The sequence below is a fragment of the Haliaeetus leucocephalus genome, unplaced genomic scaffold (genome assembly GCF_000737465.1).
Source record: "Haliaeetus leucocephalus isolate CR32 unplaced genomic scaffold, Haliaeetus_leucocephalus-4.0 Scaffold101, whole genome shotgun sequence".
NCBI classification, from domain to species: Eukaryota; Metazoa; Chordata; class Aves; order Accipitriformes; family Accipitridae; genus Haliaeetus; species Haliaeetus leucocephalus.
The window spans coordinates 511,419-526,635 of record NW_010972537.1 but is presented as its reverse complement, the minus strand read 5'-3'; the positions used below and the strand labels follow the sequence as shown (position 1 = coordinate 526,635).

The 15,217-nt window shown below is 37.8% G+C and overlaps 1 protein-coding gene across 1 annotated transcript in view; it reads right to left on the bottom strand.

Annotated features, from left to right (window-relative positions):
• Nucleotides 1-309: 309 nt before the first annotated feature.
• Nucleotides 310-15,217, bottom strand: part of RIC8B (RIC8 guanine nucleotide exchange factor B) — a 42,080-nt gene continuing 27,172 nt past the window's right edge. Inside the window, exons 7-12 of the mRNA XM_010585454.1 lie at nt 14,044-14,197; nt 13,612-13,707; nt 11,288-11,432; nt 10,989-11,133; nt 9,083-9,202; nt 310-1,307 (exon numbers count right to left, since the gene is read on the bottom strand). Coding sequence (XP_010583756.1) covers nt 1,196-1,307; nt 9,083-9,202; nt 10,989-11,133; nt 11,288-11,432; nt 13,612-13,707; nt 14,044-14,197 — 772 coding nt within the window. The 3' untranslated portion in view covers nt 310-1,195. The remainder of the gene's footprint in view (nt 1,308-9,082; nt 9,203-10,988; nt 11,134-11,287; nt 11,433-13,611; nt 13,708-14,043; nt 14,198-15,217) is intronic.

Genomic DNA, 15,217 nt, shown 5'->3' with positions numbered 1-15,217 from the left:
CCAGTGTCAAGTCATAGGAAACAAACTGGAGAACCTTCACCAACCCCTGAAAGGTTCACAAGAATGGCATGTGTATGCTTCTGAGAAAAAACCATAAATTACAAACTAGGACATGAATTATCCTTCATGTAATTCATGCTGGGACAAACATATGAAGAAAGAAAACCAAGCAGGCAAAGAGGCAACAACAGCAGTGCAGCACGCCTAAAACTTTAATCTTTGTTTTTAAAGAGTACAGAGTTGAAAGTGACACTTTCTTCTCCTTCCCACTCTACCCCATCGCTTCCTAAGTTCTCCCTAAAAGGAAATATTTCTTTGTTCATTAGTTTGACTTCCCTTCAAGTGAGGCATACCCGTTAATCTCCAAAAGTAGGCCCCAATTCAGTAAAACACTTGCACATGCACTTCACTTCAGTCCACTCCCATTCATGGCAACATTTAAGTGTACATACTTGAATGCTGTTTTGAATAGGGATGTTTTTACTTAACCAAAGATGGGGGGGGATGTGTGTGTATATTTGTGTGGTCTTAATGGGGGAGGGGGGGACGGAGGACATACAACATACATCATCTTGTTCCCAATTTAAAGGTAATTTTAGCAGCAGTCAGTGACTGACACATTGGTAAAATCTTAAGCAGCAGCTTAACCACAGAAGTGTGTAGCAGTAACAAACCCAATGAGATTTTAAAAAGGGTAGCTCTGAAATCACTGCTGAATGCCAGTTAAAGCAGCTTCACAAGGTCAGTCAGACTTCTAAGTTTAAACACCCTCTGCTCCTAATGCCATTAAACAAACACACTTCTTTAATTACAATTATATAAAGGGAGAGACTGGCAAGACAATACAAAAAAAATATCAAGAATGGGAAAACCTACAGAGCTCAGAAAACAGGATTCTGGAAAATTAAAGTGTTCGTATTTTATTTTACATTTTAGGCTTTCACTTTTTATCCCTTTGAAATATATTTAGTTTTAAATTAATAAAGATCATAAACTAATAAATTGATATGTTCTTTAAACAGACATAATAAAAATTCAGACATTACACCACAGGACCAATCATTTAAATATTCCAATAATAGAACAGTTAAAGTGATGCTGGCTAGTGTGAGGATAAAATGCCTAGATAAAAGATGTCATGGCTCTAAGGAAAAGTGTGGATTAGAGGAGAATTGAGAGTGAAGCAGGTGATGCTTTAGTCTGAATCTGAACTGTCTTGCTTGTTGGTATGGTACTGGCTGACTGCTTCTTCCAAAGGAGCCATTGTACCATCCGGCCGCACTCCCATTGGTTTTATAAGCTCATCTCTGTAAGAGATTTAAAAAAAAGAATATATATTAGCATATGCACACATATCAATTCACATGTGTATAATACAGTCACATACAGTATATGGTTTAGTACATAATGAGCCTTTAAAAGGAAGTTATTTCTGCTAAAGCCCTCTGTTTTGAAGAAAGAGGAACAAAAAACCTTCCAAAATAGGTGGGAGGGAAAGAGCAGGGCAGATAAAGACTTCATTCATGTAGGCCAAACCTACTTAGCCAATTAAAGACACCATGAAAAGTCAGCGCCTAATAGGCTCAAGACAAGGAGCAGGTTCACCGTTTTAGATACACAAACTAGCTTTTCTCCTAAGAGTTCTCCGACAGCCGTTTCTTCCTAAAATTTCACCTGCCATTCTGGCCAATATATGTCCAGGCAATTAAAACAATGATTTGATACACATTTATCTTGTTGAAGGAAATAAATCAGTTATGAGAACAGACTCTGTCTACCCCACTACTAGGGGTGTGTAAGTACTTGTTGATTCATTTTAAAAAAGCTGACTGATTCTAATACTATTGCTTTTGTTTGTGGCAGTTTAATTACAGGATTGACAGCCATTTTAATCTCTTCAAAGCTCCAAAGGCCTCTCAGCAGCTAATCCAATTATATCTACTCCACAAGCTACAGCCTCATCTAAGAGATGATTAATTATTGATTAAGCCAATCAAAAAGTATTAGCAAAGATTTATTTAATCCTTACTTTTTATCACCTCATTTATATGTGGATTATGGCAAAAGCTGTAAGGGCAAAGATAACATTTTGATTTTCTGCTGAAAAAAAAATAAATGGAAAATACCTCTAAATATTCAGGAGTCACCTTAAATAAAGGAGCGGAGGCTTGATGTCAATTTACCCCTTGCTTGAAAGGCAGCCCAGTAAAACTGCCAATTTAACACACATATACCACCCTCCCGAGCCACAGACAATAAAACTCCATCACTCAATGGGGAAGCGAAGGCATTTCACCAACTCTCTGCCTGGTCTGCACTACTACCTTGGCTGAAAAAAGGGACAAAAATTGCTTGTACACAGCTGGCAGTCTAACCTTAACACAACCATAGGAACAGCAAGAAAGACATCATCTGAATTACATGGCATGCGTACACTAGATGTTGTACAGTCGAACAGCAGTTAAATTAAGCCTCCAAGAGTCTTTTTTGCTCAGGAAGAGCAGAGACCAGCAAGACAAATGCAGCTCTTTGCACAGATGTGGCAATCAGATACTACGGTGATAAGCTCATGAATCCCACTGCCTGCGGCGTTTCAAAACATGAGAAACTGGTCCTGGAGACACTGCTGTGGTTTGGCTAACCAGGTCTGGGTGGGAAGCTGGGCCCCAGGGAAGGAGGTTTGTAATGAACATACTCAAAGAGCACAGGCTGGATTCTTCCTCTTTGTGTGTGTGTAAGAGTAGGATCTATCTTTAAACAGACTGGAGATAGTTTGCCGTACTTGAGTACTGACAGCAAGTCCTCTTCCTTCAGGCAATACCATCTATCGTATGCAGATTCTGCCCAAATGAGAGCACTCCTAAGTTTTCAAGTACCTGCTGGAGATGTGTGCAAGAAGAGATCAAAAGAATACTCGAAACCAGATTCGAGAGGGCTCAAAAAATGCAGACTGCAGATCTAGTGTCCAAACAGGACCAGAACCCTGCCTGCCTGCTGTAGGAGTCCCCCCAAAGGCAAAGCTGGAGTGCTTTTGAGCTGCATCTAATAGCAAAGCCTTTTTTCACAGGAAAAAACCCTATACATCTAATGCCTTTTTGGCTTTTAAACTTTAAACACCACAATACAAAACAATTGCCCTTTGAAATCTACAATCAATCTTGCAACAATTCTTCAGCACCATTTACTCAAGTCAAGCCTCAGTCATTATCTATTACACTTATTTTTGGAGAAGAATAACCTGAAGAGTAAGTCCTTGCTCATATTTTTTAAGTCCTAAAAGTAAAAAGATAGCCACAAAGAATGAAATCACCTTTGATCGCCCTCTAAGCTGAGAGGATCCTAGATTTTTGTTTTAAAAGCCACAATGCATACTCTTAGGTTGCAACTTTAACACTGCAGCCAGGAGTCATAGAATCACATCATTTACTAGTCATTTACAATTTATTATTGGTAATAAATAAATTATAATGGCTAGTAAAGGATAAAGAAACAGTTCAAGAAAAGGGAAAGAGAAACATGGGAAAACAAGGTCCCAAGGTTCCCTTATGTGGGGACCTCCCTCTCCTCACATAAGGATACGTATATCTGTAAATACTGTCAAGAAATCCAATCTCATCATCTGACAAATATAAAGACATAGCCCTTTCTCTGCAACTCCACTTTCATGCTTCACTTTTACATCCTGCTACACACACTCAGAATTTGATACAAACATTTTCTCTCCCAGTGACACATCCATATGCACAAATTTTGGTCTGTGTTTTTTGTTGGGGGTTTTGGGGATAAATGCACCGAGTTTTGCATGACAATGTAATGCAGAAGTCTGAGTCACTGACGTGCATTTGTGTCTTTCGCAATGCCCAAAAGCCTGTTTCTCAGCTCACTGTACTCGTTTCAAAGTGCACCATTACGAACTGTGCTGTATTGCATTTGAAGTTCATTCCCAATGCATTTCCTCCTCTCCAGGCTTTAGCTATGAGCTAGGATGATCTCACATTTCATACAATAACAGCGTGTTTATCAATTACCTTTCTATTCCTGCACGAGCTTCCTGCTTTGCAAGTCCTTGAGCAGTATGAAAGATGGTTGTTACCAGTTTGCTGTTCTCTCTGCATTAGGAGTCTGAACTCCATATATCCTTCCTCACACAAATGCTACCCAGTAAAACGGAACTGTATGAAGACAGAAATATTGTAGGCCACCAAAAGAAGAAGTAGGAGGAGAAGCAGGGATCAGCCTATTTTTTTCCTAACCATAATTTAGTCCTAAAATGGTGTAAAACATGGCATCCTTTCACTGTGAAAACTTAACTGCAAGCTCTAATACCACACAAGCTTACTCCTGTTTTTCAAAGGGGAAGAATACAGAGGGAGACAACCGATGAAAAGATCTGGGCTGCCTACAAAGCTAGCTTCAGAAGTTTGGAGCAACTAATTATCTGCTAAATCACAGAATTTTGGGTAGGATTGCAAGAGGCATCACTCGGCTAACTTCAGTACCACACAAGAGCCCACAGAGCTGATCCTTACCTGGTACGAACGGTCTCAGCTCTGCCAGCCTCAGCAATTTGCCCATTTAGCACTGGCTGCCTAGAGACCTCAACCGAGCTTTGACAACTTGGGCTAGCTGAGAATGTGCTTACTGTTTAAGGTGAAATACAAGGTGTCAAGGGAAGCACCAGAAACTGGCACATATAGCCTCAGAAGACAGTTCACTATCCAGAAACTGGATGTTTATAGTATACCTATAGGGCAGAAGACAGATCGCTTTGGCCCAGTAGGTGGCAGTGGGAATACTTCTATATCCACAAAGATATACAGAAGTACACAGTGTGCGTATTTATACATATTTGAACATCTGTATGTGACCTCCCATATACTCAAACACACCTTCTTGCAGCATTCATTTTTCTAATGCAAACAAAGCATTCTATTCAAGTGTACTTAGAAACACACCATAATTAAACAGTTGGTAAAATGCATTCTCTTCTTCCACTTCCAGATCTCCCATGAGTCCCTTCAAATGTATCTATACAAGTTCTAGCTTCCTGCTTGCCATTTAGCTTGATAACGACTCAAAAATCATTCCCTTGTTTTGAAGGGTAACTCTTTCTTGTCTGCTCTATGTGCTATAGGGCAGTATTGACACATGGAATTAATGACGGTGTCTGTAATGAAACAGCCATCATGTAAACACCAGTCTGCTCCTTTGATAAAATGGCATGTTAGGGACCTATTCACCTCCTTATAATTGAGTACTACATAATAGTTCTGATCCTTTCATGTAACATTATTTTGTTCTATGATTAGAAAGGGGAGGAAAAAAATAATCTATGTAACATTGCCTTCTTCATTCATCCTATGATTAATTTTGTGTTTTTAATGAGTATGGTTGCTTATTTAGACAGGTTCTCTTACATACTCGTTTTGTTGACTTCTGTTCAATGTACAACAAAACCCAAGCTGTGATAATTGGAGACTATATCATCAGCAAAAGGATTCTTGCTATTAATACAAGGTTGGCTTGGAAAAAGCATCCTGACATTTTAAATTAGTCAATTAATATACAATTCTACCTACCATTTACAATAGAAAAAATGTTACCATTTTTTCCAGACATTTTAATTAACACACAGTATTTCCAATAAACTATGATATAAACAGAATATCATACAACACTGATTCAGGTGGCTAACTTGATATTTTGCAAAAAAAAAAAAAAAAAGGTTGAGTTAAATCTTTTTGTAGATCTGGGAAGTTTTTCAAAGCCCAAAGACGTGCATCACATACAGAAGACACCAATTTACAGTCACCAAACAATTCTCAATGAATCAACAAGATACTATCGACCCTTACTGCAGACAAAAACCATAGAGTTACTTCAAGGCCAAGTTCAGGCATCCAGCAAACTACCTAAGTAACATCTACATCTCTCAAGAGCTGCAATAATCAAGATTTTTCACCTTCATTTACACTTATACTTTATATATATTTAACGATTTTAAAAAGTAATCTCATCCAGCCAAATCTGAGCAAAATATTAATTTCTACAAAAGCTTTTGCAGAACTCAAGTCTATGTTAAAATATCGGGGCGGGGGAAATGGGTTCACAAACAATATTCAGCTTTCCTCCATACATTTTGATAAAACAAAACTGGGTGATTAATTTTAATTTAGCCTTGTCAATGGTCAATTACCCCATGAACAGGCCTAAACACCAACAACCTAAGAGAACAGAAAAACTTTGGAAGTAAGACCTGAAATGATCAAAAGCATGGATCAGCTTTACTTCACTTCAAAGCAGTTTCAATTCTTTGATGCCAATGTTGAAAATAAAGAGAAATCTGGAGAGCAAAAATCCACTGGCATTTTATGCAACAAGGGAGAAAATGCCACTTTATCACTTATAGTTTCAAAAAATCTGTACAAGGGTAAAGTGTAAACAGTTAGCAGCCATTAATGAAGGCTATAACTGTTCAATGAAGTAGTACTGTTTTGCAAATTTGTTTTCTGAGTTCAATCTGTCATCAGGTTACTTTTCAAAAATGATACAGAGCCAGTCAAGGCCAAATCTAGAACACCCCAGTGACAGCCCGGCCTGATTATCCTCATCGGTCAGGAAGGGAAGCAAGTTTGTCACTCCTTCAACTTTTTTTTTTTTTTCCCATACATTTCTCCAGTAGAAGCATGCTAGCTCTTTAAAGCTTAGCTTCCATTACTGGGACAATACAAGCGTACTAGGCAAACCAGTTTTGCAGTACATCACTCTAAGCTCTAGTCCAAGTTACACAGATAAAGTTACATACACTTGTTCAAGATTAGAAGGAGCTGTTCATTCCCTGTCCAACTTCCCCCTTATAAGCAAAGCACTGCACCAAACAAACTGCTTACAGTTCAAGGTATATGTCCCCTCCTATGGTGACAACAACAAAGACCAGCAGAAGTAGGAAACCTGCCACCAGCAGTCTGCCTCAAAGCAAGAATCAACTGAAGACTCCTATCAAAGCAACCTTAGGTTTAAATTTGTAGGTTGCAAACCAAGGGAAAAATAGTGCATTCCAGTGGTAGATTTAGGTCTCTGAAAACGCCCAGCACTGAAGGGCTCAAGCTGGAAGCAGAAGCGTTCAATTCCAAAAACATGAAGGGACTCCCACTACTATCAGCATGTTACCAACGCTTTCTGCCAAGACTGGCAGCTTCCCATTTGATTTAACATCTGCAAAACCCACAATTGCACTCAATTACATTAATTAAAAACATCCCACAGCCTCCCCAAACCAGGTCTTACTTTCTTTTTCCTTCCTGCCAGCATTTTCCCTCCTCCCCCAATTTTCAGTAAAACAAAAAGGGTGGGAAGAACAGTCAAGTGATTTTATTCATGTTATCGCAGCACCTAAAGGGGTCACATCAACGACACTGTCCCACAGTAATCACTATACTAAAAAGCAAACAAACAAAAACCTTCCAACAAAAAGAGTCCCAGCCCTGAAGAGTTTGCTGTCTAAGTACTATAGAAGAAACTGCAGGTGGATGTAACTGACACAGAAAGCCCAAGGTGAAAGTAATACCACTGGCCAAGAGGATCAGTAGTGACACAGGGCACCAGCTGCTTAGTTATTGTCAGTTCGGAGCAGGCAACACAGCAGGTGCCTCCAGTCCTCCAGACTGAAAAGGCTCTTACACTACAGTAAGGCCATTTGGACTTTTTGTGTAACTGCTATAGCGCTAGCAACTGACTTGTCTTCAGTCTCTGTTTATCTCCGGTCTCAATCTTCCTTTAAAAAAAAGTTTTAGACCATTTAGTCATTTTATTGTGGTACCCTTAATGCTCAGCATCTTAAGTCTCTAGCTTCCATAGCAGTCATTACAGCAGTTCAATTAAGATTACATGTGCATTGCATTTTCTTCTGTTTATTAAAAAGACTGTAACACACTACACTTGCTTTCCATGCAAATAATGTGAAAGTATCCAATTGCTTCACTGACAGTCTCAGATCAGTTGTTCCAAGATCCTTCCCTGCTTATAATTCAGTCTTTATCAGCTAATATAAAATCCAGATTCTCCCATATCTTTTGCTGTATTCCTAATCTTTAACAGAGATGTAAAAATACTTGGTTTGCTGAATTTCTCTCAATAGATATTGTTATTTGAATATCTACACACTCTCAAAAAACACAAACACATTTGTAGCTGCTGAGTTTTCCCATGTTTGAAGAATGATCCACTTGCATATTTACCCAAATTCCTACAGATCAGTTTAATGGTACATTAGTATTACATTAAGTGTTCCTCAAGAATGTAAAACTCTGCTTATGCAGAAAACAAACTACAAGCAATCACTCCAATATGGCCACAAGTATGGGGGAAGAAAAACCAGCAAATTCCAGGATTATTGAGTCAAAGAGAAAGAAAGCTATAGCCAACAGCACAGGTCTGTTCCCTTTTTGTGTGTAGAAAGTTATAAAATAAAAATCAACTTTCTGTATTAACAATATACACCTTTATGTCACATTAAGTACTTTTTTATTTTATGGCATTACCCCAGTCATTTAAAACAAATTATAAAGGCTCATTTGTAATCCAGTCCACACTTATTCTCATAAATCCACAATAATTCTTAATTGTAAATTCCCTTTTAATTGCTCCATTATATAATTTATTGCTTCTGGTGACAACTATTTTCACACTGTATTTGTTCTCCGTATAAGCAGCAGACATAAGTAGTTACCACGAGATGCTGCTCACTGACTTGCGGAAAATGAGTACACTTGCCTTGGGCTTGGATTGTGTCCCATATTTTAAAAGGAGAAATTCTTTTTGTTATTATCAGCCTATCCACTCAGGAGGCAGGTCCCCTCACCACCAGATCTTCCTGATTCTGTCCAATCCTCTCCGAAAGAGGTTTCCTCTGAAGTCCTGTTACATATCACTCTTTTCTTTGAAGTGCTAAACATTTTTCTCTGCAGTTAAAGTGGTCCTAATCCTGCAAAGAAGTTGATTATAGCACTATTTTGAAGCACTAGACCTTAGTAAAGAGCCAGGATATGAGCTGCCTCCCTCAAAAGCAGCAATAATACAATACCTGGAAAGTTTATCAAACATGTTGACAAGCTTCATAGCTTCATATTCTTTTTGTTCTTCTGTCATTTCATCCATCGGATTGGGCATTGGTTCTTCTAAGTGACCAGTGATAAGGTTAATGCTGGAGGTGGAAAAACAATACAGTTTACGTTTCTATCAAAATATGTAAATTTTCTATCTTATTGATAGGAGGAGAGAGGAACACACTAACAGAAACCACCAAGACTAAAACTGGCTGAACTACACATGAAAGGTTTTACTATAAATAGCCAACTTTCATATTTGTAGCCTTTTCTCATGAATCATGATACTATCTTCGTGTTGATTCACTGTATTAATTTTTTGTTAGCTACTCAGAAATACACAGTCCAGTAGTGCTTGTTATGTTATAACCCTACACAAGCAGTTTGAAAGCAGGGGAGCAATGATAGTAATAATGACAATGTCATTAGTAATAATGACATAGATGGAGAACAGAATGGCAGATACATGTTTGAAACTAATTCCGTGCAGGTTTAATTTAAAAAAGATAGGTTCCAGTTACATTTTCTTATTCATGAAGAACCTCTGAATTAGTTTACTATTCCCTTCCCATGACGATTTTTGCTCAAACCAAATTAAGGTTACTTTGAGAATTTACAATGCCAGTTTTATTTTCACTGTTTAAACAAGCAAACGGCAATACAGAAATGGTAACAAAAGCAGAGAAGTAGTTTTCAAGAACACTTACAGGGCAAATTATCTTTTCAAGCAGTTTGATCACAAACATTTAACAGCAATACAGAAAATCAGATGCATAAATCAACTGACAGTTGTCTTGAATGTTTCACTGAAGTGTCAGCTTTTAACTAAATAGATGTTATAGTTTTACATATATGCATATAACTCAATGTTAGGCTTCTGAAAGAAGAGCATAGAGAAAAGAGCAAGAAGAAAAAATCCTGAAGTGCAGAAACAAAAAGAAACCTCCTGTTTTAGAGTTCATTTCTTAGCATAGAAGCGATAATTCCTGTAACTTCTCATACATTTAATCCTGTCTTTCATTCATGTTCCTTAGTAAGAATCTTTCAATAAGCCACAACCCGCCATCATATACCTAATCATGTCTGTGTAATTCAAGGAAAACGGAGTGGAAAAATAACATGCTTCAGATGCCCACTATCAACAATTTCAGAACCCACTTAAAATGGCATTAAATCATAGATGTAACATGACAAACTGAAATCTCTAACACCAAATCAATTATAATTAATAAAAATCAACAGAGAGAGCTCTATATGATCACTGAATTCTTCATACAAATACATTGGATTCCTGATGCATGCCTTCTACAGAAGTTATTTTGCTCCTTCCATATTTACCTATGTGACCTACTCAATTATTTAGGAAAATTTTAGTAGCAGGCAATCTGACTGGCTGAATCTAGACCTACTGGTTTGTTCCTTTTTTACAAAGTCGCACTTAAAACCTTAAGCCACATTTGACACCTTTATGTTCTCTGTTGCAGAGATATACCCCAGAAACAATAGTGAGTTGTTTGGCAACTTCATGTGAGCTCCTGGAAAACCTGGGGCAAAAGCCATCCTTGCTAAGTTTGTTACTATAATTTTTTTCTAAAATTTGCTCAAAAATGTCTTCTCACACCTGTATTTTAAATAGATATGCAGACTGAAGTTAAATCATTCTCATAGTGAATTTTTTTTTTCCCCTGGTGCCATCTGACTATATGATGGTGACCATTAGAGGCTGGTTTCTCAATAATTAGACCATGAAGTCAACAGGAGACAGTAGTTAATAAAAGCATGTGTAATTCCAAAACTGGCCTCTCTGGAGAATGTTTTAACATAATGTTTTTGTTTCACATCTAAATTGCAACAGGATGTGCAGAACTGAAAACAATACTATACTTTGGCTTTGCAGATTTGTATTCTTCTGTATCTGTATCTTCATCATCTGAGTACCAATGATCTCCTCTTCCTCCTGCTAACAGGCCCCTTGCTGCCAGCAATCCTGCCGCATTACCATAGCCCGTATATTTTAACAAGCTGTCAACTGCAAAGAAAGATACAGGAAAATTATTCAGCTATGTTCAACTATAAAACAAAAACCAGCATAGTGTTAAATGAATCAAGAGTTGCAGCAACAGGCAAGTATACTAATTACAGCAGGACCTTATATAAAAGGGAGAAGAAAAAGTAATTTTTACCTCTCTCTTTACAAAGAACAAAAAGAAATTCTGCTGCAATTTGCTTTACTCCAAGGTCAACATGTGTCATAAGGCGCACAAGCTTGTTTCTCACTGTTGTGCCAACTTCTGGACGGTTTGATACATCTCTTAATGGAGGCAGTACCTAGCAGCACAAAAAACCAGAAAAACAGCATAGAATGCATGGCAATACCCATGCAATCCTTGCAGAAACAAACACGGTCAACAGAATGTGAAAATACTGTAAGCTTTGCTCCTTCAAAAAAAGGAATAAAATCAACCTAACTATGCTTACATGCACTAGCAATGACTCTTGCTTCTTAACATATTCAGGCCCTCTGGTCTGCCATTTTGGACAGAAGAGTACTCAGTCCCAAACACAGACTTATTTTTAAAAAAAAAAAAAAAGACAGAAAAAAAGACAACTATTAGGTGTTTAAAAGCACAAATGAGTGTCCCAAAATAGTTGGCCCAGAGGCAGCAGTAGCTTCGTGTTCTCTGTTTCTTCTGTTTTGCTCAAATATCTGGCAAAAGCACTAAAAATACCAGCTTAAGGCAGCATACAATATTAACATGATGTGTAATTTATACAGAACAATGAATATACTTATAGTGAAAAGGCAGGAAAATAAAGTCACATTGCAAGTTCTACTACCATGAATTTCAAAAATTGGCTCTACATGTATAGAGGAAACGCATACTTCTCCCAGAAAACACTCTTTTAAAAGCTGAAGCTATGTTTCAAAAAGATTTTGGAGAAAACACTATTTAACATTTCCTCAAACACACTATTTTCTCATTAAATGTCATTAATATTGTTAACTTCAACCCTCAAGAAAAGCAAGAGGTGCCTGAAATATGTCTGGTTTTGCAACCTAACTTCTGCCTCCTTGTGCGTATGCCTTTGGACTCAAAACCTACATTAATTTTTTCACATTCACAGGATATGATATGATCTGCAAACAAATCTGGGATGTAATGTGAAATATTTAATGGTCTGAAGACTCCTGCAAGAATTCTGGATCTTCAGTGTTTTACTAGAGAATGAAACCAAAGATGTCACTAATTGCCACAAGAAACTGCAGGTCCTTTGTCTTCTAGGTGTCTAACGTAAAAATGTCATGTTCTGTGCAAAATTACTGCTCAATTACTACTGAAATCAGACTCACAGGGAACCGAGACTTAAACAAATGAGTATTACAGTATTGACTGCTTTGAAAAAAACAGACCCCATCTTTTTCAAACTAAGTATTCAAACAATTAACAAAAACATTTTACTTTGTCCCTACTTACTTTCCCCAATGGGGATAGTACCATGACTGCCATTTCACAGAGTGTTGTAAGAATGAATTAATGTTTTTAGAATACTCTAATACTAATACAGTGATGAGTGCCATAGGACAGTCCATGAGGAAATTAATCATTCTGTCTTCAGATCAGAATTTGAATAGTGCACAACAAATAAAGCCTAAGGCCAACACTTAACAATAAGGGTAATTCAAAATATCAAACATCCGGTCAGGCAGTTAGCAGCATCCATCTATTCTGTGCACTATATGAGGCAGTGGTCCTGTGGTAAGAGACAGCATGCAATTATATCCTGACATCTAGACACCGAGATGTCGTAAAAATGTGCAGACAACTTCATTTTCTAACTTCTGAACATTTGGCTCTGCAAGTTTTTTTTTTTTTACTTAACAGATCAGAGGAGCATCCTCGGAAATAACTGCTGCGAACGAAACCAAACAGCAAGAACAAGTTTCTTAAATTCCTCAAAAACACTTTTCTGGTATAGGTGAAAGAGGCAGAAAATATATGCTCTTTTCCATTATAAACTCCATTTATGAATTCAGGCGCAGCTTTGATCTGGGAGTGGCATCTATGATGCAACCTGAAAAATCACCGTAGCTTAGGAAAAAGAACATTTCTCAGCTGGTTTCAGTTGTCTCTCCCTTGCTCATCTTTTAACTTCTCTCCACTTGACTTCAGGAAAAGCAGCAAAACAAACAGAAAACACAACACCCAAGCACCAAGCCACAGAGATCCTTTAGTTCTTTAACCATGGCATGTAAATTTTTTTTCCTTTTTCTCCTACCCACAGCCTGTACTGTATTAAATAGCTATTTTAAGAGACCAAGTGATGAAGTTTGCCTCTGTCCAGGGACAGTTCTACTCTGACAGAACAGCTGATACGCAAGTTTCAATTCCAATGACTCCTGCCTGCTGAAGTCAAACTAAAGCTCAGGCAGAACCCATGAAGACACCCGTAGCCTCACTGGCTATCACTAGCTTCATATTCAAATTTTGATGAATATTTTACTTACCTGAGCTTTGATAAACTTCCTGATATTCCTGTGAGTTCGGCAGCATCCAGTTAATAAACTGAGAACTGGAGTCAGACCTTCTCTATAGCTGCTTCCCTAAAATAAAACCAAATACAAATAAAACATTTTTAAAAGCAAATTTTCCTTTTCAAATCCTCTGAACCCTTCAATGAAGTCCTATATGACAGCCAAAACATGAATTTTACATAGATATAAACAAAGAGCCAAATGTTCATCCTCACACACACAAGCAAGTATGCTTCACATATTCACAGAAATTTGTTCTCGGTTTTGAGGCGTTTCACAATCTAGAAGCAAGGACATCCATATTTGTGCTAAATACTATCCAAAAGGTTTGCAAGAAGCTTTACGTATGTGCATTTTGCTGTCATGAAAGATGCCCCTTTTGTGAAGAATCTTTGCAGCCCATACCTTGTCTATTCTCTTCTCCATGAAATCCAGTAAAATTTGAATTGCTCCCATATTCATACCATTGTATTTTATATCTGTTTCCTCTTGGGATGATGGACTAATAAGAACATCCAAGCAAGAAACGGGAACATTGCTTAAGAGGTTGACTGCATTGCTGAAACAGATTTTAAAAATTCATTATTCATTTGAAAGAAAGAATTAAAAACAGAGTACAACTCACCATAAACTGTTTGTACAACTGCAACCAAAAAGAGGCCCAGCAACTCAAACAATGCTTTATTTTCCACTCTCTGGGTTTTAAAGAAGGTGGCATGCATTATCGCCTGAGTGCTGGCTCTTGGAACAAACAAGGAAAAAGAAAGACAAAAGCTCCAAAAGCTACACTGTAGTAGTGCACTATTACTTCCAGCCTCCACAGTATCCTATCCCACAGATAAGGCACAGCTTCCAGCAGTGTGTTACAGCAGCTGATCTTGCAGGACAGCAGGGGGAACTCTCACATTGATTTGCAGCGGTCAGAGTTTTTTCCTCCTTGAAACGTAAAACGTTTTACAACACATCCATATTACCATCATTAATGTGACAAAGTACACCATAGAAAACATCTCCTCCTCGTATAACAGTGGGGCGTGGTGGCAATTTTTCAGGTCCCCTGAAATATTTTCACTTTTACTTAGCTTGTAGTGTATAGGAAATAGAGAAGTCTTTCAACACATTAAAAAAAGATTCAGGTTTATTTACCAGCACTACCTTTCAGTAATGGGCAGTCTTTGCATTCTACAAAGCACAAAGAGGAGCACTTCCCAAATATCCATTAAGTGATTAAAATTAGACCACAGGGTCCCTCCCTCCTCTTTACTGGAGCAAGAAGGAACTTACTTTGCAAGGGTCTCTTGCATGGTACACATCCCTTGAGTTTGCTATCTATCCTGTCCTCATTATACAGACTTGTGTTCGTACTCTTCCTGAATAGGGGGCTAAATTACACAGTTGCTGCAAAAATTAGAATTCTGTCATTATTTACTTGCTGATGCCAAACTAAATTTATAAATGGATATATTCAGAAATACTACAGAACTATTTAGGCTTACGTAAGCAGACTTCAAAGCTATCACCGAAACTATGAGCACCGATGTTTCAAGGATTGGCGAAGTGTTCCAAGAATAGACAAAAC